Source organism: Paralichthys olivaceus, chromosome 11, assembly GCF_024713975.1.
Source record: "Paralichthys olivaceus isolate ysfri-2021 chromosome 11, ASM2471397v2, whole genome shotgun sequence".
NCBI classification, from domain to species: domain Eukaryota; kingdom Metazoa; phylum Chordata; class Actinopteri; order Pleuronectiformes; family Paralichthyidae; genus Paralichthys; species Paralichthys olivaceus.
This window is the reverse complement of record NC_091103.1, coordinates 4,656,986-4,684,008: the sequence shown is the minus strand read 5'-3', so window position 1 is coordinate 4,684,008 and position 27,023 is coordinate 4,656,986. Positions and strand designations below refer to the sequence as shown.

The window sequence follows — 27,023 nt, the reverse complement described above, 5'->3', positions numbered from 1 at the left end:
TATGTGAGAGTTTGACCCCTGCTGGTCAAAAAAAACCCTCCTCCTTCCATCCAGGGTGAAAGACGAGTAGTGCTGTTTGTGAAAGAGGAGACACATTTAAACAAATTATTGTGTTTATTTTGTTTTGCATCTGTCTTTTTTTTTTTTTTACTTTCAGTTGAAACAATATGATTTGAAATGTCAGTGACAATGGCTAATACTGTGGCACAAGTAAACAAAACAAATATATAATATAGGACCGTGGAGATTCATATCCTCGTAAACATCAGCAAAAAAATAAGAATGAAGATGAAGAAAATAAAGAAGGTACAGAGTAGAAAAGATTCAGAACATAAAAACCCAGGGAAGTGGAAACGAGGCTTCGGTTTAAATCTCCATTTCCTATTATCACACAAAGCCATTAAAACATCCTCCGCAAGCAAATGCTCATCCTAGGATTCATCTTCAGACAACAAACAATTGATCAGTTCATCAGACGATAAACAAAACTACAATGTAGAATCTATATCCTGGGGAAATGGGATCAGACCAGGGGGGTGATGGCATTGGGGGGGCGGGTGAGTCGTTTAAGGTACCGCAGTGAAGGAAAGTGCTGATCAGTTTCCCCCTGTAAGGGAATGAAGGTTTCACCTGTTAACTCTGCACACATTTATCCAGGCTGCATAATCACAATGTTGTGTGTTATTTCAGTGGGTTACCAAGCACATATTAAAAACTCATCGGCCACATTCACAGGTAAACACTGAGAGAATATCTGTACCTGCCTGTCATCTCCTGCGTTAACAGAACGTCAAGTGACACCAGCACACAGAGAGATGCTCTGTATGGAGTTAGATTAGTGCCATAATGTAAGTCGAATGTGTTTTATTGGACTTAACAATGGAAACAAGTTGTGCAATTGTAATTTCAAACTTGTTTTACAGCAAATAGATTTTTTGATTTGTACGGTTCTATGTACAAATTCACATTGTTGAATCTCTCCAGTACAAAGCTGTTATTTAGAGAGAGACGATATCACAACACAGATCTTGTTTTTCCACGTCTTAAAAAGAATAATAGAAAAACGATCACTGTCCGTGTGTGCGTTTGTATCTGTCATGTAAAAATAAAGATACACGAACTAACATTTTAAAATCTGCTGTAGAAGAAAGGGGCATTTGGAAGACCACTTCAGTCCCTGGTGTAAATGTGATGGAGAACCAGAAGAAATTTTGTACTTAAAGAATACAAAAATGTGAATGTGTGAATAATGCAAAAACAGCAACCCTGTGACACCAAAGCCAAGCAATCCTACACATGCCTGATATTTTACATCAAGATCTATTATTTCCTGAGTAACTGGTGAATCTCTCTTGAATGTTGAGGACAGTAATAAAAAAATGTGGATCTGCCCCTTTAACTAGATTCACATCGCGTCCCAAATTTCGAAAACATAACCACATTGGCGGAGGTAAGAAAACATAAGAACGTAATGAATTCCTGCAGACTATCAGTGTATGTTTACCAGGATATCTGATAAAGATCTATGACTATAAAAGTTAATTTAGTAATAAATGTTGTGCTGGCATTGTGTGAGGATTCATTAATTTCTGCTGCATTTTTATTTTCCTAAGAATCAACATTAAATTTTGACATAAAAAGAAATGTACAAATGTGAATTTGGTTTTATTAGAAATGTAGAATACTTTACTTTACTGAAGTTCCTTTACATTTGACATCTAAGAAAACAGTTGAATGATTCCAGCACCAATTTGACTCCATACAGTTCTCTCTGATCCTAGATAGGTATCATGTAGGTGAATGAGGATGATTGTGTCCTACAGTTGTGATATGGTGATGTCCACAATTACAAAAAGGTCCTGAGCTGAGAGACAAGACTCTGCCGCACCGTCCACGCACATAAAGGCAATATAGGAAACACGTGAAGCAATTTCTGAGTATAAAAAAATAACAGCATCTTTCCATTCTCATGTTCGGAATTATAAGTCTACATCTGAAGCTCTAAGTATACATTCATTGAATCATGAATCACCACTAAACAGCCATGCGCTTTGTGTCCGTTGCAGGGTGGGGGAGGGGGGGGCAGGCCATTCAGAAATACATGACTGAGGTCCATTTTCAAGGTCTAAAGTGCATCATGTGCCATTCGCTTCTCGCTAAGTCATTCACTGGGGGCCTCTGGTGGCAGCAGAGGCTTGTCTCTCAGCTCCGCCAACACTTCGCGACATGTTTGCGGACTTATGGATGGGTGGATGAGAGCAACAGATAGATGGATATGTGACTGGAGGGAGGGACTGGACTGGGTGAGCAACATTGAATCTACTCCTCCAATCGTCCCGTACTCATGAAGAGGCACTCTGAGGGCCATGGCTGTCTTTGGAAGTGCCTCTGTGAGTTTACTGGCGGGCAGAGACTATCTGGAGCTTTACTCTGTGGCATCTGAAGACAGTGGGCTGAATCGAAATGCAAATATTATCCCCCTGTATCATTCTCTACACCCTCAATGCTCCTGCCTCCTGGGCTTTTCAGTCTTTTTTTTTTTTTTAGAAGTAGGACGAATGTGTCTTTATCAGCCTGCTACCTTCAAGCTAATGTCCCTTTATGTCAGTAACTGGTGAATTCAAGTGGCTCCACTGCGTGTTATGGTGCAGTATCAACAATCTCCATCAAAAGCCAAGAGAAAAGTAGCCACGTGAAATGATTGGCTCTTTGGAAAACCACAGCATGGTAAATTTATGCCAATTGTGTTGCCCTTTGTGGTAAAATGACTTCAACTAGCAAAAATACACAAAACACATATCTGTAATTAATTAGCACCCGTTGTGGATTAGAGATACAGCCCATAAACATTATATGCCTGTCCGTGTGTTTGATTGTGAGTCAACGCGTTGCCCAGCATCCCACAGAAGCACTTATTGCTACGACGAATTGAACATTTCCAAAACCCATGTGTGTAGCGAGCAGAACAACAGGGGGCTCCACCTCTACGCCACGGCAGCCTTTTAAAACGCACTACATCTAATATCGTCATCCTGTATACATAGTCTAGAAACATAATTCCTCCTCCACATCTTCAGATCGTATGTAGGGTAAAAAAAAGATTTAACAGTACATCTGCAATCATATTGCAATAAATACATTTAAAAAGAAAAAAACAACAACAATAAAAGGTTACATAGGAATTCATGACTTAGAGAACAAAAAACTTTACTGAGTGTGTTCCTGCACTACTGACTGAGTGAAAGTGTAATAAAGGACCAGCATGTCAACACTGGAATCATGCAGTGTAGTTTTTCAAACATCAGAAGCCACTTTCTCACATTGCATCATGTCACACACACACACACACACACACACACACACACACACACACACACACACACAAAGCTGCGGCTCCTGCTGCTGTGTTTTACTCTGATTCATCTGTGCGTCATGTGCTGTCATACTGTGTATTTCAATCTCAACTGCTACCAATACTGCTGTCTATGGATTCTTATTTGGATAATGCCCTCCAGCGCAAGAGGAAGCAGACGTCCGGACCAGTGGTGCAACTTGTGTGCGTGTCTGTGTGCGCTTGTGTCTACGTACTTTTATTTTGTCTCCCAAGGGGATGTTTCAAGTCCTCACGAATAAAACAGACACCAGGCCGTCACCATAGTAACACCCTTGTTTGCTCTGTGGTTACTCTATAGTTACTCCATGGTTGCTCGGTGGTGGCAACACGTTCACACCGCACCAGATTTCAGATATGTGGTAGAGTGGGCTGTGTGTAAAAGCACAATACTGTCACTGACAATTTGTCTCCTCTAAAATTCCCACACATTCTATTGGCAGAAATCTTTGTCCTTTTCTCCTTCGATGGTTTATAAGACGGACCAGCAGAGCATAAACAAGTCGACCATCAGCGGCACGTGTAACGTTGCCTCCTCTTTCGCCCATAAGTCTATTTACTCCTCATTACAGAGATGCTGTTGAATACACACACACACACACACACACACACACACACACACACACACACACTCACACACTCACACACTCACACACACATCTCCGTAGGGCTGGAGAGGATGTGTATGTGTGGGTCTCACTTCCCACAGTGTATACACAACAGATGAAGGAGGGGAACACTGGGTGTCACAGTGGTGTGTAGTCATGTCTGGCAGTGTAATGTAGAGTGTGTGTCTGTGTGTGTGTGTGTGGGTGTGGAGGGGGGTGGGGGTGTAAGGGAGAGACAGAGTGTATTTTTCACAAGTGTCACCCAGGCTATGATAACCTCCACCACCGTCCTCTCCCTCTCTTCTTCTTCTCTCTGTCTGTCTCTTTTTGGTGTATGAACTCTCCAGTCTTTCTAGACGAAGGCCTCGGGCTTGTCGCCGTTGTTGATCTGGACGTAGATCTTGGGATCCTCGTCGCGCTCGTCTCTGAGGCGCTGGAGGTGGCGGCTGTGGCACAGCAGGTAGAGGGGCAGGCAGAATCCCAGCATGCTCAGCACCAGCAGGCCCACGTTCACCTGAAAACGACATGAGGGTCAGACCAAGATCATGATGTTTTGGCTGAAACTCTCTCTGTCACCTCTGTTTGTAAAATCTTACCCATAGAGGGTCTCCCTCCAGGGGTCCCACCATGGCCATGAAGAGAGGCTGCTGGAGCAGGGCGAACAGAGCGCTGATCAGAGACTGCATGCCTGTCAGGCTGCCGAACTGAGAGGACGGGTACCTGCAGGGGACAAAAAACATGTCTCAGATGGAAAATTCAAACAGGAGACATGACTAAACCATGTACATACAATGAATATCAACTCCTGTGTGAGCTACAGCAAATCAAAATCTTATGGGATAATGCTAAATGCTAAAAGCTACTGTAGTGTATCATTAATAGAAAGAGTCATAAACTCATTGATGTGATCTAATACAGTAGTAGCCACAGTAAGCCGATGCTCGATCGAGATAATCACATAATGGAGTAATGTTCAGTTGTCCACATACTTTTGTCCATGTGGTCTATCTAGTCAAAGGTTTTTTCAGTCGTGTTGTTATCAGTGTGTGTGTGTTTACACCTACACAGCAGCGTAGAGGCCTCCGACTGCAGAGTGGATGAAGCCCCTGACGATCGTGTGCAGGACGAACGACAGAATCTGAGGAGAAAAACGAAAACAGACACAACGTTAAGAACCAGGTCAGCTGTCCTCACTGAGACATGGCTTCCATCTTTGACAAACGAGATTCAGTAACAGTAAATAACATGCTATGACTCCTTCCGTCCAGTAGGTGTCACCGAAGCACTGAGAAATATCAGCAGCCGCAGTGCCATGTGAAAGTACATCTCTACAGGCTCTGCAGTGCTAACGTCTCTGTGAGGAGACACATGCTGACCCACAAAGTTTGAAAGAAATAAACTCCACCGGTGTGTGTCTGTGTGTGTCTGTGTGTGTGTCTGTGTACCTGAAGGTGCAGGTTGGGGATGATGCAGGTGAATCCAAAGCAAACCAGGAGCAGGTTGGTGAAAATGAAGGCTCTGGTGGCGTTGACGATCTTCTGGATCTGTTTGTTAGGGCGCCGGGGCTGACCAGGCTCCCTGGTGGAGAGGAAGAGAATGAAATAGAGTCAGACATTTTTTTCAGCTGTTACTTTCTCTTCTTTTTCTAAATGTAAGTGTTTGGATATACACCCTCACCTATTGGCACACTTGTCACTCTCGTCCTCACAATCTTTGAGTTTCCAGTCCATGACGTAGCCAATGACAGGAGAGGTGACCAGACACAAAAGCTGGAGCACGCCAAAGATGGACGTGTAAACACTCACTGAGAGACAGACAAAAGTAGAGAGGAGGAGGGCGTCATTATCATGTTTTTATGTTATATATATATATATATCCTTATGTTTTGCACATGAAATGTATGGCATGAAGAGTTTAGAGAGAAATGCACAAGCACAGACAGGTGTGTGGTTAGATCTTTGTCTCTTACCCACTTGCATCTTCTCCACTGCAGCAGCGAGAAGCCAGCATGACAGGAAAAAGAGAAAGATCAAGAGAGGAGGAAAGGCAAAAGAAACGGGAAGCCAGAGTTAACGACAAGCACTTTAAGCGAGTTCGCTGAGTACAGAGCAGCAGAGATAGGATCGTTAGGTGTCGGAGAGCAGAGAGACAAGACACAAACAGTCTGGACAACAGGTAAACAGTCGGTTAAATGTCTGGTCAGACGTTAGTGACCATTCCCAGAAGCCGACTGTGTTTGCGTGGACATGTTCAAACATCAGCAACACACACCTGTGCTCAGGTCCCCATCCGTCAGGGACTCCAAGATAGTGTTCATGGCGCCCATGTAGAAGATGAGGCGCAGCTGGGTCACGCACATGGTGATGAGGCTGAGCAGGAAGATTGGACTGAAGATGCTTTTCATGAAGGTCTGAGCTGCAGAGGAGAGAGAGAGAGAGAGAGAGAGGAGGCCATCAGAGCTCCATCAAACCAGTTTATACCACACAGAGACAATTTTTTCAGAGTTTCACAATCACTGGAAAGTTACAGAGCACTATATGTGACTCCATACGTTACTTTATATAATGCTCCCTATGCAAACCCTGCGGAAAGAAATCTGGTTCCATTTTACGACCAGTCATCGAGCAGCAGGTTCTATATGGAAATGTATTTTTAGGATCTAACAGACATCTGTGGTCTCTCTGGAAAGAGAAGAGCATTTCAGTTTTCCACGAGTCAGTACGAACACTGGATTTGAAAAGTGGTTCTATACAAGCTTTTATATTTTATAATTCTGGGTAGTAGGTGTCTGTCCGATCATGCAATTACCTCTGAATATGCAGCTCACCCCAACATGTGATAATAAGTACGATTTTTCTCCAGAGGAACTTGAACTATCTTTAATGTGTGAGCGCTGCGAAATTGAGAAGGAGGTTAATTTTAAATTTTTCTGTCCTGTGTACAGAGACATAACTAATGTTCTTATTGTAAAAATAATTAAAGGACCTCTGCAGCAGAGAATCTTCATGCACCTCTCACTTTCTTCTGAACCCTTTTCATACAATGGAAATCTACACTGATGTTCTTCCTCCCCAGGGGCCTGTTAGGGAAGAGATTGTCATCTAAATATTCCCACTTGCACTCGGGTGCCACGGTAACACGTCTTTGCCCGCATGAGAAGCTGAGTGGCCTGGGGGCGGGTGGGTGGTGATGGCTCAAAGAAAGAAAGGTTCTGGGAAAAGTTAATCATTAATCAAAGTTGTGAATATAAATGGAAAAAGGACCCAACTGCCCATATGGCCAAGCACTGGACAAACCAATTAATGGCGGGTGCACAGACGGAGCAGATGGGTTTATTACCCAGAACAACAGGTATCCATGTGAAGCTTAATGAAGGGAATCGTTCCGTGAAAGGTCAGGTCGTGAGGCTTGATCGGGATTTTTTTTTATAAGCACTTGAACCCACTCATCACTTCATTAATATCACAATCGGAGCATATTACGAGAAAAGAATGTGATGAAAAGTGTTTCAGTGAGTCTGCAGCCATGATAGCAGCTCGGTGAGGCTGCTCACAACGATCTGTAGCAGGTTTATGTACTTTTACCATGAACAGAGTTTAGCAAGTCAGCATGTTAACATTTGTAGAAATGCAAAGTTATTACAATTCATCCTGAGGTGGGAATTAAGATTATTTAAATTTTCCAGAACAGCTGGAAAAACAGAAGAGGTTAGAGATAAAAAAATATTCACTATCTAATTTGTTTTTGACCTAAATATCGAAACGATCAAGTGGAATAAATATCCTCCCTGACTGTCTTTCATTCTGGCTTGAGATGTAGTTTACATACCAAACTAGGACACTGTGCTTATGCTGAGTCTTGTGATTTGCGTTTGCTAGCGGTGATAAAAATTTATGTGTTCAAAATAAAGTATCAGTGAAATATTCACTGACGCCATCAAATCAGAGCAATTGAAGCGGGTTTGTGTGTGAGGATGTAACAGGGGCCTCTGTAAAGCTCCTGACAGACGGAAACATGTCCAGCTGTTATGAAACCAACCATGAGGGTCCTGACACACACACACACACACACACAAGGACTGGCTTGACACTTCAACCTACAACAATGCTCCTCGAGAGCTCCCTGCCAGGATGCCACACAGCAGCCGAGCAGCTTTTCTAAGAACTGATTCCACGGTCCGTTTGGTACCAAAGAGACCAAGAAGAGGGCAACCAGAACACCCCCGCCCCTCGACCAGCGGGCGTCCGTGACCTCGGTGTGACAACCAGCAGAGGTAAAGGGGCAGTTTCGTGACATTATGCAGTGTCAGGGCAGCCTGTGTGTGCAGATGTAGGTCAGGCCTGGAGGTACATGTTTGTCTGAGCTGCTGTCTGTCACGGAGGCAGAATACAGAGCAGATCTCCCACTTCAGTCTTTACACTGACTAAAGCAGCAGATTGTCTGTTGAGATGCGGGGATGAATATTCATAAGTTTGGAAACCGGGACACAACAAATACTAGCACTGCCTAAAGACTAAATAATTGAACACAAAGACTTATCTGTGTTTTTGAGAAGCTCAGTGTGGCTATTGAGATTTCTGCACACAGACAACAGTGGCATTATGGGAGATTTTAAGTTCGAGCTCGTGTTTCAGACTTACTCTCCAGCTCGGACTTGCACTTCACCTCCAGGTCGACGGTGGACAGGCACAGCTTGTTGGCCTCCTGCGTGGCCAGGTCTTTGGGCGGCTGGTGCTGCTGCTTCATGGAGTTGCCGACACTGAGGCGGCGCCCCACGGTGGTCACCTGCCGATAAAACTGCTTCCCGGTGATCTTGTGGTCGAAGCCCAGCCAGCTGAACTTGATCTTCACCCTGAGGAGACGACGGCGGAAGACAACAAGGTGAAAGATGATGAGTCAGCGGTGGAGAAAACAGTCGAATGTGGTGTGTGAAAACAGGAGCAGGGAATACATGAGGGAAGGACAAGAAAACACCCGCAGATAGAGGGGGAAAAAATAAAAGAGAAAAGAAAGATCCAGGTGAAAGAGAGCAAAGCTATTTGATCTTCTGGATTTCTGGTATTTCCTGTCTTTGGCCTCTGTTGCATTACTCTGGGATTTACTGTGCACGAGTGTGTGAGCATGTGTGTCTGTGCGATCTCGTACGTGTGTGTGATCGCACAGTGATCTCTGTGGAGAATGAAGGCTGACTGGGCTCAGCCAGAATCCATTTAGAGCAAGTATAACCTGAGCTTAGCTAGCAGCAAGCAAGGAACGCTTAACAACAGCAGCTGGAGGCTACACAAATTATTGTTGTGTCTGTTTTATCTTACGTGAAATCCATGTCCTCTGGGCCGGGGAAGGGCTCCAGAGGCCAGTTGACGAAGCAGTTGAGGAAGACGAGGCAGGCGCAGCCGGCCCAAACCATCAGGATGGAGACGAAGGTGGCACCCAGATCATAGATCACCTACAGGCAGGCACCCAAATAACATAATGAAGCAGTAATACTTTTAGAGTTCATGTTAGAGCATCACCTTTGAGACAAGTCCTCCACCTTGTGAGTGCTGAGGACAGATGATTGAATAGTAAATGGAAAAATCAGGTGATGTAAAAGAGTCCTCACCTTAATACCCGGGAAGGTGACAGCGGAGGAGGCGTAGGATCCAATCATTAGGGCGATGAAGGTCGACCTCAGGTCTCCAAACATGTTGGGGAGCTACGGAACCAGAAGGAAGTGGAAAAGAGACTTAAATGTAACACACAGTGTCTGCACAAAAACACAGCCTGCAATCATGACCTGTTTCTGACACCGCAATGTGATTTACATAACGGTGAAACACCACAGGCTGAGGCCGCAGCGATAAAGATCAGTTTTCTAATTTACTGTATAACACGACTTAGTGACGCACGCACTGGAAGTGGTGAGAAAAGCCTTCAGGAGAATCTAGTGATGGAAAAAGCCGAGGGTTTTTTTTATTGCTGCCACTGCAGAGATAGAAACTTCTACTGACATAAAAACAAACCATATAGCTTTCAAATGAGGACATGAAGCATTTTACAAAAAGGTTCCACCATCGCGAACAATAAAACACACCTTTGCCCAGTTCAATAGGTGTTTGGCTGTCGCAGCTTAACTTGGTCTGATGATAGCAGATATTTTGCTGTGATCCAGACCTTCAGCATTTGTTTGTGTGTTGCTAAGCAGCGTTACATAATAAACAAAGAGGACAGATTACCATGAAACTTCTATTCTATTTATGCAACTGTTTAAACGTTTGCAATAATTTTGCATTGCACCTTGTATTCTCTTTAATCCACTAAATCCAACAAACACAAACGCCTCAATCTAGTGCTCAACATTATTAGCTGTCAAAACAAAGTGCAACCAGTGCTGCCTGCAGCAAGGTGCTTCTTGCACTGTTGTTTTTGCTCTGGGGTTTAATTGGTGCAGAGACAGAACAGCCAGAGAGAGATCTTGCACAATGACGCTCAACCCTCAAGTGGAAATAAGAGCACACGCTGTTCTTAACCAGGCAGCTTCAAAGTGTAAACAGCTTTCTTCAGACATGAAGTCAAAACAAAGTGTGAATAATAACCTACAAAAAGAGCGTGGAGGGAACAGATGGACGTGAGGAGACCAAATCAACAACGAGTGAAGTGATTCCCTGGAAATGGAGTGGGGGAAGGGAGGGACAAATTAGGGAGGAACATTATTATGGGTCATACGGTGCAAAACTTCTCCAAGAATTCCCTCCAGTCCCCCTCTCATTGTCCTCATCTGTCTGTCAGCCCGTCCATCCAGCCACTGTGCTCACCACAGGGATGCAGCTTGTTAGTTAGATGGCTGAACCCTCTCACCCAACACACAGACGTCACTCCTCAGATTAATTGGACCAAAGGTGACCAAAATCGCTACGCCCATTCCATGACATCCAAAATAACAAGCCCCCCCCCCCCCCATTTCACTTCTGTTTCTGGAGCAGCAGCCGAGAGGAGAGCAGCTCAGCTTGTGCCCGGCTCAGCAGACCTGATGCGGTTATGACAAATCGAGGCCAACTCACGATATGTCTGCAGAGTCAACAGGTTCAAATCCCCACTGTTGCTCTCTCACTTCCTTTTCCCTCAGGCTGTGATGATGGTGCATTTTTTTTTCATGTCTAGTCTGAGCTCAGTGAATATCAGACATTTTTAGAAAGACCTGAGCTTTGGGGTAATAAGGGACTGTGTGGAAATGATTGGGGGGGGGGGGGGGGGTAGACATCAGACTGATCGGTAGCAGAGTTGATGCGTTTCAAACAAAAACGTTTCAGTTTAGACGTAGCCTTAGTGTTTTTTAAGAGGAGGATTCAAAAGAAATGAAATTTACCACTATTAATTTAGTTCTTTCTGTTCAGTCCCTGTAAGTAACGAGTTCATATGAACAAATTCCAGATATTCAGTGCCAATATAAAAGGAAAGAGGCCTCAGTAGTGACCTAACATCTCTGTCATCCACCTCAGTATCTCCCACTGATACACCCTGCCTCGTTAATTTGCTCTTCTAATCTAGGAGACGGAACAGTGCACAGGTGAGCAACAGACAACAACAAAATCACATGAGTGCTCAGTGCAGTGCCAGAGCAAAAGAACCACAAACCATCTGTAAGACAGAAAACAAATGTCTAGTCCTTGTGATGAGCATTATTAGCGTTGCATCACATCAGAGTTTTTCTGGGTTACTAGGCCTGAGTCACAGACATCTGCTGGGAAACAACCGCTTCCCAAAAAACGTGTCACAAACCAGTTTGGTCGGCTCATCGTGAAAGAAGAAGCAGGGATTCATGAGTTCGGAGGAGTCAGGATAACGTGTGAGGGAGCGTGTCGATGGGAGGAGCAGCTGTCAGTTGCTGGAGTCAATAACACATCAGTCAGTCAAGCAGACAGGTACGAGTGTGTGACCGTTAAACACCTGAGGACAAAGGATCTGCTGTGGCCTCACGTGCAAACAGAACAAGCAACTATTGCAGCACAGAAACTGTTCAGCCACAAGACATGAATAATGGTTCAGTCATGAAATACGTCATAAACATATATTTGCTCGTACGGGTTCTCTTTTAGAGAACGCCGTAAACAAAAACATGGGACCACGGATGAGAACGAATAAGTTAGACACCTTGCCTCTGCAGCTGCACCCGCCCTCACATGAACATTTCAAATGTTTGTTCTGGTATTTTTCTCCTTTATAACGTTTGATTTTCCTCATTAATCATCTCTATCAACCTGCAACACGTCTGTGAATACCAGTTACATCCCAAATATCAGACTCACTGTTCAAGCGAATGGTGAAAGACAGAGAGGACTCCTGTGTGTAGACACCTCTTCAAGACTATGACGCCAGCCACTGACTGTTATTGCTTCTATCTCTCGATAGCTCCATTGTTAGCTCTGTGGTCGCCGTGTATCCATGCACCGAGCGGCAAGGTACACACACACAGATGAGCTCAGTGTTTAGACAGCCACTGAAGGACTATTTTTTGCTCCAGAGCAGTCACCTGGAGATAAGAGATCAGGGTTCTGCAGGGGGACAGTTTGCAGAAGGTGCATGTGCAGAGGGGCGGGTGGGGGGGGGTGTCGCAAAGGGGTTTCGTGTGCAGGCATTTGTTGCAATAACAAAAAAAGCGATTGCAAGGTCTCCTGGCACACAAAGATATTTAACATGAAGGGCTTTGTTTGAAGAGTATCCAGGTGATTCAATATCTATTAGTGCACAGACTGTGACCCACTTCTTTAGAATTATTATTATTGGCTTGGTGATGACATTTCAGCAGGGCGTCACGCAGGCTCGGACTTGTCTTAACCTTATCGCTGCATTGGGGACATGTCAGGAAACTATTAAAACGTAAGTGTTCAACAGGTTTAGTCCGGAGTCATACAAACACCCTAAGCCTGCTTTTTGGCTGTTCAGCACTCTCTCTTGAGTGTATTAGTCACTTGAGGTTTCGATTCTGTGCTGAGTGTTGAAATGGCAAAGGAAAAGGCAGAGTGTGAGGTGACAAAGAGGCGAAGGGAGCGAGAAAACATGCTGAGCCTGAAGTCAGGCGTGTGGGGTGAGACAAAAAAAAAAAAAGAGGAAATGGGACCGAGCAATTTGAAGGGAAAGAACAGAGGACCGAAAGAAGGAAGAGCATGTGCTGCAGCGAATGGAAAGTTCCGCTGACTTCTGCTGGACCACTGAGAACCAGATCTGACTGGTCTCGTCCTGACGCACGGGGGATAGGACTCCCATCCATCAGAGCACATAAACCAGGCAGTAAGATTAGCAAACACCAGCTGACAAACACCAGACTGCATACCTCCATTGACCTGACCTCATGTTTTGCTCCCTCTTATTCAAAGTCTTATGCTTTTTTATGACTAAGCCTCAAATATTTTGGACTGAACCAGCGAACATGAGTGTTTGCACCAGGAATAAGCGCAGAGATTTCTCTGAACAAGTGTCATGACCCGTCCCTGTCTACAAATTTGATCCATGCAGCAGCCACATGGAACAGCCTGCTGCCAGATTCACACCATTGCACGAAGCCTCATCCGCATATCAGCGACTGCTGCTGTGTCTGAGCAGCTCCGATCTCATATTACTGAGCGACTCCTGACCTTTGACATTCATTCATCCCTTCTTTTCCTCGTTCTCCTCCCTTCGGTCCCTCATTACATGTGGTCCCACGCAGTAAACAGAGCATGTACTGTCCTTCCTCCATCTCCCCCTGCCATCTCCTGCATGGTAAAAATAGCCCAAAGCCTGATCTCACTTATTGACTCTCATCCTCGACTGGACAGAATGAAGTGATGTGTGTGCATTTTCCATTTCACATGAAATCGCTCCTCGTTTTTTCCTTTTGCATCCAAATTAGATGCCCAGTCATCGAGGAGAAAATGTCCAGAGCGTTAAGATTCCTCAACTGAAACCTGAATCAAAGGCCAGTTTGTTTACTGTTTTCAAGCAGGGAATCTGTCGGATGACGAGCCAATCAGCCAAGAGGTGCACAACAACGTTATAAGACCAACTGGTGGCAAGGAAAGGGAGTATAGAGTAACAGAGGATAAACACAAGGCATCGGACAGAAAACATTTGAGCAGTGAGCACACACTCGAGGAAATCAAACCCAGGAAGCAGAGGGGGCTGCAGCACGTGCGACCCACAGGAAGAACAAGAGGAGGAGCTTCGTGGGTGTGGATATATGTGCTGTATAGATATATATGAAGAGGGGGGGGGGGGGGGGGGGGCTGTCATTTTATCGTCCTCTTCTGTAACATGAAACCGTTTATAATTCAGAATGGGAGGAATGAAGACCACCCTCCCCCCCCCTCCTCCAAGTCACTCCCTGTTTTCCAACAGTGAGTGCTGAGTGTGCATCCACAGGAGAGAATGAGGAAGTGAAGCAGGGAAAGATAAAGAGAAGATGTTTGACAAAAGAAAGAGGGGAAATTGTCCAAATTAGGCTCGTCAGTGAACACAAAGACAGAAAGCTCAGAGGTGCAAGAACAAGACGAAAGATCTCTACGGTTCTAGTCCCATACAAAACACACACACACACACACACACACACACACACACACACACACACACACACACACACACACACACACACACACACTTGGCGAGTTTGGTGGGTCACATTGACCTGCCGAGTTTCACGGTGCCTGAGATGATGCGTCTGAGCTTTCCGTCCCACTCAGGAAAAAGGTTACAGGTTTCTTAAAATACTTGTTTTCCTCAGTGACAACCTCTGACCCAGAGTCTCAGGAAAGGGCAGGGGAAGAGGAAAAGCTTGAGCAAGTCAGACACACAACAGAACTTATTCCATCAAGCTCTCTCTCTCTCACACACACAAACAAACACACACACACTCTGATGCAGTGGCATTAATGAAACATTTGTTGAGGCCCGCTCGGCTTTCTGAGGGTTTTCAGGTGCTCCGCAGCTAAAACAACACGCAGTGGAACACACAGGCTCACGCTGACATACAGTAAGACACAGCGCTGCTGCGTGTGTGCACATGCCGCTCGTCATAGTTTTGGCAGCTGTGTGCAGGTCTGGCCTTGTCGAGCGAGAGCAACTGACACTGGAGAAGACAAAAACAACAAGGCCAAGACTAAAGACTGGGAAACAGGTTAGGGAGGGGGGGGGGGGGTAGACAGTCAGGGTCCCAGTATGCAGCCTGAAAAGGAAACTGCACAGCACCAAAAAAGGGTGGGGTGGACACACACACACACACACACACACACACACACACACATACACACTAAGTTCCCCTGTCGCTACTTCTTGTTTGTGTGTCCTCAGTGACAGTCTGTCTCTGCTCTCGCTGCGTTTGGTGATAAAACAACAGACCGCTCAGGCGTCACACGACACTTGGTCGACTGTTCAATGACAAAGCAACAGAGACATTGTCCACTCCGTCTTTGATGTCACGGACACGACCGCAGCAGCAAACACTCTATTGTGCTGGTACACAACAATTACACATCTGTAGAGCTGCATTGACACAAACACGCCACATGTCCACATGTGTTTTTGTGCATTAAATAGTGATGAGGTCTTTTTTTAGCCTTGTGGGAGTAAAATGATAAATTACTAATATATACCCACTCTGTGACTCTCTCTCTCTCTCTCTCTCTCTCTCACGTGTCCTCTCTTGTGATGCAGCAATTTCTCCGACTGATGAGATCATCCTGTCCACTGGCTCCCTCCATCCCTCAATCCTCTCCTCCTCTACAAGGCCCCGCTCATCCCTTTCTCCCTGTCGTCTCATCTGCCCAGCCGTCTTTCCCTTTATCTCTCGCCCTCCATCCATCTTTCCTCTATATCCTCCCTCTCCGTCCTTTGCATGTGCGCTGCTTTTTCCTGATGTCCCCTCATATTACATCTGGTCCGAATGGATGATATTGACATTATATTAAAAACACAGATACAGTCTTATTTGTCTCCAGTTTTTCAGAGATATTTTTCTTTTTTTTTCTGAACCTTCATTAGTCGGTCTCTATAAATCCTCTGGATAGCACAGCAACGACTCCATGTATTAATGTGTTTGTCATATAAGTAATTATATTTGTTGAAATAAAGACTAGGTAACTGCATGTCTTAATAATAATTACTAAATATTGGTATTATTTCATTTATTTCTATTAAATCTATCATATCTTATACTCGGTCTGGTTTGTTCCCAAGCTAATGTGGCTAACTTTGAAACTAAATATCGACTATAAGCTTCTTAAATTTTAAAATATAATCTATATATGTTATAATCTGCAATCATGTGCACCTTGGGAAGTCTTTCTTGGTGTGTTCAATTGCTTTTAATGCCTAATATCTGTTTAATATCAACACATAACACATTCGAGATAAGATATTATTTTCCTTCACTTGTTATTGGGATAATAAAACACTTTTCAATCAAGGTCACTTATAAACAAGTTCATGTGGTGACCATCATCCATGAGTTCTCCTACTCACCGTCAGAGAAGTGAAGGTCATGCACATGCCTCCAAAGCCGTTCATCGCCAAAGCAAAGAAGATCAGTATGGACAGGTCTGCAGAATAAAGAGTGGGTTAGTGACACAGTCAGATGTGGCTACTCTGCTGACTCGAGAAGACTCCCACTCGTTCATATCTGTTGGATATGAGTGAATAAATACTCTGCATGTGCCTCTGTTTGTGCGTAGTATGATTAATGCTCCTGTGCGAAAGCACATGACTGAGAGCAGAGTGTGAGGAATCTTAGCACCTGACTGGACATGATGATGACAACTCATTCACGTGTGAGCTATGACACGAGTGAAGATACGTACTGTTGGGATCACTGGCTCCGTAGGCGATGAGGAGGCAGGAAAAGGCAAAGCAGGCACTGAGGACACAGAACAATAAGAGGAAGGTGATGAACAAACCAAACTGACCGAGACTGCCTGACACATATTATGACAGTTTTTTTTCTTATCCAGTCTCACCTGCCCACAAGTCTCAGTTTCCGCGGTCCATATTTGTCCATGACGATGCCCATGGGCAGAGTGATGGCGGACAGCAGGAAGGAGCCCACAGTGAAGGCCAGGTTCAACATCTCGTCCTGGTCCTTGCAGATGGACCAGCCATTCATTTCCAGGTACTCTTCAGGTGAGCTGGCATTCTTAGAGGTGGATGTGTTGGCGAAGATGAGGCTGGATCTGTTTTCTGGATAATGCAAAAAAAAAAAAAAACGAGAGAGGGAAAGAAATCAGAAACAATATGCAGATGGATAGTTTTTTTTATGTTAAAGCTTTACTTGGCAATTAAGCTAAAGGTTACAAATGACAATGAACTATCAGTCATGGTTCGCACAGGAGAACTAATGACTCATCATGACGAATTCATGCTGCAACATCCCCATCAGCATCTGTTGCAACAATAACTCGGAAAGTCAACTAAAATGTTGGTTTGCTAGTTGTTGAGTTGCTGATAATCAGATACATACACTTTGAGAGAGGCCATTCTGTACAGGTTTACATGTGATGCTTTACATCTATCTTGCTGCTAATACTAATTTATATTTAATTGAATTGAATGCACATCATTTGCTTGTAATTAAAAGAATTCCGTTTGGGAAAATGGTTTGATTGTTTGACTTTTTTAAATTTCACAAAAATCATGATGATGAAACAACACCAGAGAAGAACCTGTTGACTTGTTCAGCCTGAGCTGTACCCCTCCCTCTGACAGAGCTGAGCGGCTGATCGAAAGCCAGCGGACTTATTAAAGGTCAAGTAAACACACTGGAGGGGAAAACAACACAATACAGAGTAAACAGAGTCCAGGAATAGTCACAAGTGAACCCCTGCTCAGTACCGGGGGAACTCTGAAACAGTTTCACTCAGACTGCCTCCTGCTAAATCACTGGTAAACACAGTCCACTGAGTTCATGTGGAGTCTATTTTTGTTTATCAGCTCCAGTGGACGGCTGCCTCTGGGAGTAATAACAGACCGAGAGACAGACAGAGAGCAGGAAGACAACTCCTTGCTCACCTTGACTTGTTTTGCACTAAACTGCCAGGAAATTAATAGAGGCAGTTACCAGATGTTTGGTATCTGGAGGAGGGAGGGAGCCAGAAACTACTTAGTCATCAGTGTTTTCAAGTTGTCAACAGCAGCTAAAGTTCCTCCTGCATCTGATAAACCCTGTTTGTCCTTAAAGGACTGTGTGATGTTGATCATAGGGCCTCCACTGACCCAGCTTAAGGTAAAGGGGAGGAGGGGCAGGGGGTCTCCTGGTTAAGGCTAAGGAGAGAATTAAGAGGGTCAACAGGAAGTTATTATGTCACATATTAAATGCATCGTACTGCAGGGATGTAAATAGGTGAAAGGTAACCTGGCCTGGAGAACATCTGCAGTGTTGTGTTAACACTCGGAGGGATGTGAGGACACTGGAGCAGCAGTACATTAAAAACAGAAGCTGCTGAAAGGGCTGGTTTGATTTAACACAGGGATGCAGAGATGTAAACAACCGAGGGCTTTCACAGCGAGTCGCCTTGTGCGTTTTATTCGAGTACATCTTAATTATAGAGGAAATCAATAGAACAGTCGCAGATGAGAAATATCTCGAGGTCGGTTTAATAGTTGTTATGCATCTATTTAATCTGGAGTTCAAAATTGTCATCTATAAATCCATGATGACTGGATTAACATGTAACATGGTAACATAAAGGCATCACTGTGACCAGTATGAGAAGTAGAGCAAGTCCCAAATTCAGTGGGACTCAATTGAATGTTAAACACGTGTCCAGTGATGAAAATTTGATGGCAGGAGAAACTCCACAGAATGTCCAGAGCCGCTCAATGGGAAACTGGAGTTCTCACACACATCCCCTCTGCAGAATGTAGGGAGACTATCCAAAGTTCAAACCATTACCACCTGCGGAGCCAGTGGTATTTACTGTGGCTTAAAAAGTCTGAATTAAGAGCACTGATATCGGATTTCAGACGCGCTTTGAGATCAGATCTTTATACTGACAAGTGGATCGTGTGCTCGGCCTCCCCGGCTGGTATTTGAGGCGTATTGGAGCATTAAGTGCTGACTGTTGGGCTAACAGAAGGTAGCAGCATCTGTGCCCCTGTGGCCCCGACTGCTGACTAATCAAACGGCTGCAGCAAACTTGAGTCAACACGGGTAAGAGCCCTTACCACACAAACACACATGGAGGCAAACACGCCCGAGGGTATAAAGGCTGACTTAGTCTGCTTTGAGAACTGTCCCTGATGAATGCACACCTGCTATTCTTCTGAGGGTGTTTCATGTCAACACTGTAAGGTCAAAAGCTTTCCAGTGTGTATGCTTCACCAAATTCCTTTTTGTCTCCTACACAGCTGATGTTAAGCAGACTCACCTCTGTCTTTCTGTCTGGTTAATGTCTTAAGTTGTCCCTTAATTGACCTGTAGATATCCAAACAGCAAAACTTCCCCTGACTATCAGCATCTTGAAATAAAGACGTACAGAAGGGTAATCACAGAAGATCTTAGGAGGAGTTATCCTGTACGATAAACACAGCTCAACTATTGTATGAGGAGGTCAACTCATGCTGAGAAGTTTGAACGAGTGTCTCAAAACCTCCAGGCAACATAAAGACATAGGTGGAAGATGGAGATCTCAGTGAAAGCACCACAGACAGATGTGAGAACAGCGAGATGAGGGAACGTATGTTTCTTTCTTTATCTTGAGTGAGACAAACACATACACACACTGTGACACACATACTTCACACCACCAGGGAAACCACAAGCTACTGTGGGAGAGCGTCACTAACATAGAAACGCTGTGCACGTGCAAATCTCCACCTCTGTCCTCCCTCTATACTCCTACGTCGGCGTTCTGTAACAGAAAAATGTCGTTATCTCGCTGTAGGTCATGGGATGTGCCAGTGCAGCAGTGGGTCGTGCCACTTGGTGGAATTCCTCACCACACTCTGGGACCGTGATTTGTTTCCTCGGCCAAACACTGCACAGACTTTACAATGTGCTGAAGTGCTGTAGTCTGGCCAGCTCAGTCCCCTGGCTGCCTACTCTTCTCCACTGACCCGCTGCCCGGTGCGTCCACTTGTTAACAGCTGGTCAAACACCTGTTTACAGCTGTTAGCGAATACTATTGTATATGTGGAATAAAAGTTGTAAAAACCATATTGTGGAGGGGAGATTGAACACAGTGACATGAGTGGACCTACAGTAGATCCTTCCTCAGCGCTGCTTGAAGCTAAATTAGCAGCGACATGCACAACCGACACAGAGGTCCAGTTGCACTGTGGGTAATGCAAGGCGCATGGTTTTGATAAGGAAGGTGGATGGTTGTGCTTCATTGAGGTCGATCATCTGGAATTCATTGTAAATCATCCATATTAATTTAACGAGCAAAAATCTGAATGAGACTTACTTTCAAGTACTTTTCATGAACAAATAGATTCTTATTAAAAATATAAAAGAGTGAGAAAACACAGCAAAAACAGCCTGATGATGTTTGGTAAGAGGCTCCCATAGAGATCCACACACCTGAAGAATCACTGGTGAAGGAGCGGCGGAGCTTCTCTTGACGGTTGTGGTTGAACAACACATCTCTAACATTTTACGTCATCTTCACCCCCTGTCTTCATTCTTATCGACTTCCATGCTGGATGAATCATTTACTATATTGTCTTCCCTTTTGTCGAGCTGTTAACTTGCATGTGGAGGCAACAAAGCATTAAGAGAGGGGAACAAAGGACTCACTAACCTTCATAAACTACCAGCATGCATTGTGACCGGCATTGTGTGTCACATTGTTCCCTTGTTTAAACTCACAGAGCGTTCAGTCTTCTTCTTTTGAGAACCGAACAGTTTCAGACGATGCACTTTACAGGGTTAAAGAAAACGTAATGTTGACAACAAAGCTGCACAAAGAGGAATTTTCCAAAAAGACAGCGTCACACATCAATACTAAATTCTGTTCCTCATCACTCACATACAATAAGTTTTCATACCTAACTCTACAGAGAGGCCGTTTCTTTACAGCGACCAATAACGGTGTCAAATGTGAACTGATCTCTTCTTAGACTGAGATTGGACACAGCTCACATTTCTACTAACTTCTGCACAGTGTGAACGTGACTGTGCAAACAAATACACAGAAACAGTGGATGTGGCCCCTCGCGATCACAGCTACGATCTGCTACCGAGAACTGCAGTTTCAACACCACAGAATCAGTAACAGAGTGGGGGATGAGGAAGTGGAGACCTGAGCTGCTTTCAGTTTTTACTCGGGGTCTGGGAGCAAAATGATAGAGTGAGCCCAATAAAGCGTGATGCTGTGTTCAGGATCCTCAGCTTGTGAATGATGTTTCTGACATGTGACAAACGTTGAAATGAAAAAAGGGAATATCTCCAGATGAAAAGAGGAACAAGATGCAGAGGAAGGTGTCAACTCGGAGAGACGACAAGAATTGAGAGCTTTTGGTGATAAAGGCCGACGCTGGTGCTGTAAATAAAAGCACATGTCCTGTCCCCTGCTTGCTCTACCACCCGTTGCCTGAACATTCCAGATGTTTTTCGGTTGTTGTGAAAATGTCTGAGCCAGAGAATTCCTGCTGCGTTCTTCATTTATGAAAGGAAAAGTTTGGACTTCATGTCTGCAAATGTCTCTGTATTGTCTAAAGAGATACCCGAACCTCATCCAATCAGATCAGTGCATCCTCCGCTTTCCACTCAGGACAGATCACACAGGCTGTGTCCTCTGATAGACCACAAATGAGAAAATAATCAGCGAGACAGGCTTCTTGCAGCTCTACAGTAATGTTCTGCGCTCTGGAAACACAGTAACAATGGCAGCGGTGTCCTCACACAATGTCATGTGATGGAGCTAATGAATCTGTGCGAGCGATCAAACCACTATCAAATGCACAAATTAACCCCTCAGGGCTTTCATCGCTGTTCCTTTGAGACGGACTGAGGGAAAACACAGACAGAGACGATAAGAGGATCAAAGAGACAGAAAAACAGTGCCCACTGTGGAGAATGGAGGGATGAATGGTCTCATTCACACATCCTTCTGCTCCTGGCAATGAAGACGACCCAAACACCCACCGGTGACGATGAAGTGGGCTTTTACTATGTTGTTGTTATGTTTTACAGGATTGCTTCCACATCACTCTCTGGAGGAAGAAGAAATCTCTCAAACTGAAGCAATAATCTGACAGAAACCAACACAAACTGCAAATGAGCCGGCGAGTGCAGAGAGTCGAGGACAATGAGACAAACTAATCTGAGCGTCCGCTTCACTTGTTGTGCAGCAGCACTTCACGGCTGCTTTTCAATCTTGTTCCCAGTCCGGCCTGCCGCTGGTTTATTGACTTGTCTTCCTCAAGGACATCCCAATTGTTGGATCAATATGAATCCAGTGTGCAAGCTCATACACAAGAGGCTGATTCATTCAAAGGTCACAGAGGAAATAACACCTACGAGTAAAGTCAATGAGAGCTGCAGAATATGCAGGGGGGGGGGGGGGGGGGGTTGACTTGTTTGTGTGTCTTTAAATGTTCTTAATCTCACCACACCCACTCAGAGTATAATACCCCTGATCTGCTGAAAGCCTTCACAGCAGCTCAAATGACACTCAGGGCGTCGACAGGCACTCTTGGCCAATTAGCATCCCATACAAACATTCTGATCACATGCTAACAGGACGGATTGCTCCTGAGATGAGCGACATGCATCTTCTTTGCATGACAAATATTCTCATGTGCATACTTACACGCCTGAAAACATGTATCACGGGATCGCCCATGTCTCGTACATGAATGTGCTGCTGGACACAGACTGCTTGAATAATATTCTGTTTCCTGTAAACAGCTGTATCATTAACTGCATGACAGTTGTTTTCTTCTGGAGGCGTCATGTGATAGGAGCCTGACGAATCAGCAAAGGCTATATTGTCTAAATCATTGTTTCCAAACTTCTCTGTTTCTGTTCGTTAGCACAGCCCAAGAGTTTTCAAACTAAAATGGGGCAGGTCGCGCTTCCAAACTTCTCGGAGGCTCTAAAACTCTGGAGTAGTGTGGACGTCAGGCGCAGCAGAGTTGATGAGTTTTCAAATGAAACGTGGATGTAGCCTCAGAGCGACATTTACAGTCTCTATCAATCAGTTTAATTAACTAGAATATATGTCATCTATCTCTGCTTAATCACATGCAGTCACCTGTCTGATATGTTATTACATGAAATAAGTATGAAATCATTTTCTTCAAAGATCTGAATCCACGGATTCCAAACCTCAAACACTGTTTCTATTCGTTGGAAACTACTAGTGTAGATGTGAAACATCAGCTGGACTCAGAGCTCCTCTCACCCTAACACCCTCTCAACCTCATCTGTCACATGTGAAATCCTGTGTGAAGCCGCCTCACCATGTTCTTTACACAAGTACGAGTAGAAGCCCTCAGACTTGAGCATGATGAGCAGGGATCCCCAACCGAGCAGCACGGCAGAGAAGAGCAGGTTCTCGATGACGGCTGTCACCGCCATCCACCAGCGGCGGGAGAAGGCTGTGGCCAGGGTGGGAGCCATCTCAGCTGGGTCTGAGGCAGCAGTGCACCGGCCTGACTGGAGGTGAGGGAGGCTGCTGGAGGAACAGAAACAAGGAGGCGTTCAGAGATAACAGTGGTGCTTACACTTCTGCTTTTTATTGTACATTAGAAAACATTCACTTCATGTTAAAGTGCTCTGCAGCACATACACGTCTTTGTTCAGCCTGATGAGGATGTTGATGATGGTCTACTCCACAAGACTCCAACAGAAAACAGCTGAGGCCTTTCAGAAGCACCCCCCCCCTACATAAATCTTAAATTGTCCCGCCCACTGACGCATCTGATTGGTTTGTGGGTTTCTGAGCTCGCCTCCCATTGGCTGATGGTGACATAGAGCATGCAGCTGCTACACGTGAGGTTGATGTTGCGTTTAACTCCCCTGCGTCTGTGCGTGTGTGTGTGTGTTTTGGGATTTGGGGGGGTCCCATGTATATGGTAGAACCAAATTCCACAGCTGAAGAAGAAAACTCTACATTTCACAGCCAACAAACAAACGATCATAAGATAATGCACCAATTAGTTTGGTGAGAACAACACAACAGCCACGGGACTCCACTGGCTGCAGGAGGTTCCCTTTTTTATGGAGAGAAAAAAGAAATACATTTCTCTGACCAAGCGAGTGTGTGAATCCATTCTGGTTTTTAAAAAAAATTAATAAATATCATTGTAGAGTATTTGAGTGGACAACGAAAAAAAAACACCACCGCACGTGAAGGCAGCGCGAGCTCCAGCCGGTTCGAACCAGTGCGGCGCGAGGCTGAGTTCGAGCTGCAGCCTCTGCTCATACACAGTGTGTGTGTGTGTGTGTGTGTGTGTGTGTGTGTGTGTTATTGTTTATTATGTGTGTGTTACTGAACAGTGAGGGCTGCAGCAGTAATTACACATGAAATAAACATTTCAAAATACACAATAATCAACAAAACAATCAATCCTGTTGCAAATCAGATTGATGAATTGATAAAAACATATATATATATATATATATAACGTAATTTGAAGGATTCGTGAATAATAAAAAACATTCACACAATGTATTCACTAAATAAAAAACCCTTTTGATAACATGGGAATAAATCATGAGCTATTTTATTGTGTAGTGTGTGATTGTTACACAAAAACATGTGACACGACGCGTGTACACAACAGGAGTGTTTCTATTGTGTTCCAGCTGTTGTGTACATGGAACGTGTGTGTGTTGAATCCGCTGCACTTGTGTTTGAATGATGTTTGTTGTTGTTTTTGATCAGAGCAGAAACTTGATGTCCCTGCAGAGGACAACACACTGTCCCTGCAGCAGCGTCCTCCTCCTCCTCCTCCTCTTCCTCCTCCTCCCTCACATCTCATCACTCCATCAGACCTCACTCTGTCCTCCATCATTACACTGAGAACAAAAAGAATAACAACTATATTGCGGTGAATGAGAAGCAGAGCAGAAACTGGTCTGAACTGGACTGAAATCACCTCCTCCTCCTCCTCCTCATCATCATCACCCCCCCCCCCCAGTTTGCGTCTCCATCCTTCTCCCTGCCACGGAGTCAAGTCAGCGAGAGCAACACACAGCTCTTCCGGTGACTCAATTCAAAATAAGAGTTAAACGGGATTAAAAGGGATTTTACTGCACTGGGAGAAAATATTTCTAAGAAAAATATTGAGCCTGCACTCACTTTATTTAATGTTATAAAAACAAAGAAGGATATTTCCAAATCACAATTGCCTCAAGGTGGGACATCATCTGCGACAAACCCTCAACAAAAGTGAGGAAAAACCACAACACAACAACAATATCTACCATATTGATGAGACAAGACAGCATCTGATATAAATGGAGAGGTAGGTCAATGTTTAAAGTATCTATACACAAGAAAAGAAGGGACCAGCCAAAGCAATTGTAATGATAGATTCACCATTATGGAATAGACCGTGCAAGTACTTTTACTGTTAATGCTTATTTTACAAAGCAGATTCGCTCAAGTACATCTATTTACTTTTACTTGAGTGCATCCTCCACCACAACATCAACCCCAGGACACTACACTCCAGCTGACGATAGTGTTTTGTGGCTGTGTGTTTTATTGTGAAGTCAAAGCCCCTGGTTTCCTGGATTGTGGCTGTGTTGTGTCCCAGCTGCTCGACGCACTGCTCCTCAAGTGGCGCTCAGCTGTTCAGCATCAACAACAGTCCGGGAGTCACCGTCCCGCTGCTGAGACAAAGACACGGGGACAAAACAACACACTCCTCTGTCCCTCTGCTTTATTTCATGGATGTTTTTACTGTCCACGAATCAAATAAAAAAAAAAACCCAACTTGCACACATGGAGCAGCAGAGGATCCACACTGAACTGTCGTCATGTGTGGGGATGAAGAGGTGATTAGACTAGTGTGACTCATATAATCTGATATCACACAGACACAGACACACACACATGCACGATCAGGACTTTGTGCAAACACACCGCAGTGAAGTGAAGTTGGTCGCAGGCTGTTGCAGACAAACACAAACAATAAGGAGCCAGGACAAGATGTATAGAGACCGAGTGGGACACAGGGAGCCGGGGACTCCTTCACCGACACAGTCATGACTCAGCCTCCCTCCTCTCCACCACCTCCAGCTCCAGCAGCAGCGGAGCATCCTCCCTCCCTCCCTCCCCTCCCTCCCTACCTGTGAGTGCGGATTCAGGGGCAGCAGCAGCAGCAGCAGCTCGGCGGCTCCGGCCTCAGTCAGATCCCTGGACAGGACGTCCCTCGACGGCAGACAAACACAGAGCAGCTCCGGCAGCTCGCACGTAGAAAAAACACGTCTCCGTGATGTGTCTGACTCCTCTTATGTCTCCTCTCATCCCTCATTGCTGCAGGACTTTATAGGAGCGAGAGAAGCGGCGCACAAACAACAGCGCCTCCCCATTGGTCCGCGGCTGAGCTAGAGACGCACCAGCCAATCAGAGAGCTGCAAATATTCTACATGTGTGTTGTTTCTCAATACTGAGAAAGAAAAATGAAAAAAAAAAAAAACACACCATTGAGAAAACAGTTGTGCAAAGTGTGAGGACACAGACAGGGGACTACATGGCTTTTGTTTTGAAAAGCATACAATGGAGTGAATGTTGCAATGGAAAAATGGATTTAATTATGAACCTTAAAAGTAGTTTTGATTAAAAAAAAAAAAAGTTATTTAAAGTAATTAACACTGATTATGAGCCTGAAATAGTTGTTCACACAATCAAACAAAGACGCTCTGCGCTAAAAACAGTGTCACTCTGCTTTCAACCACATATGAACAAAGAGAATCTGGATTAAACATCTCAAACACAGTTCTTTTGTTCCAGTTTAAACTCCACTCGAACCTCTCCTTGTTTCCAGAGTGTACAGGGTCTCTGCTCACACTGCTGCCACACCTACACTACACATATGTGCATTGTCCCACCGTGCACGTGACGTGA

General features: G+C 44.6%; 1 protein-coding gene across 4 annotated transcripts; it reads right to left on the bottom strand.

Annotated features, from left to right (window-relative positions):
• Positions 1-95: 95 nt before the first annotated feature.
• On the bottom strand, positions 96-26,456 carry LOC109634506 (large neutral amino acids transporter small subunit 4-like). Of its 4 annotated transcripts, none has more exons than XM_020095020.2 (15): positions 26,246-26,456; positions 23,407-23,621; positions 16,962-17,181; positions 16,806-16,861; positions 16,471-16,547; positions 9,602-9,694; positions 9,312-9,445; positions 8,640-8,851; positions 6,271-6,414; positions 5,969-5,986; positions 5,677-5,803; positions 5,445-5,577; positions 5,064-5,137; positions 4,596-4,719; positions 96-4,513 (listed from the first exon to the last, which is right to left on the bottom strand). In XM_020095020.2, the coding sequence occupies exons 2-15, from the start codon at positions 23,564-23,566 to the stop codon at positions 4,352-4,354; spliced, it is 1,734 nt and encodes a 577-aa protein (XP_019950579.1). In that variant the 5' UTR covers positions 23,567-23,621; positions 26,246-26,456; the 3' UTR covers positions 96-4,351. The 4 variants fall into 4 exon arrangements, with proteins under 4 accessions (XP_019950579.1, XP_019950580.1, XP_019950581.1 ...); XM_020095021.2 differs by having other exon boundaries at positions 23,407-23,618; positions 26,246-26,435; XM_020095022.2 differs by lacking the exon at positions 5,969-5,986.
• Between the last annotated feature and the right edge of the window lie 567 nt (positions 26,457-27,023).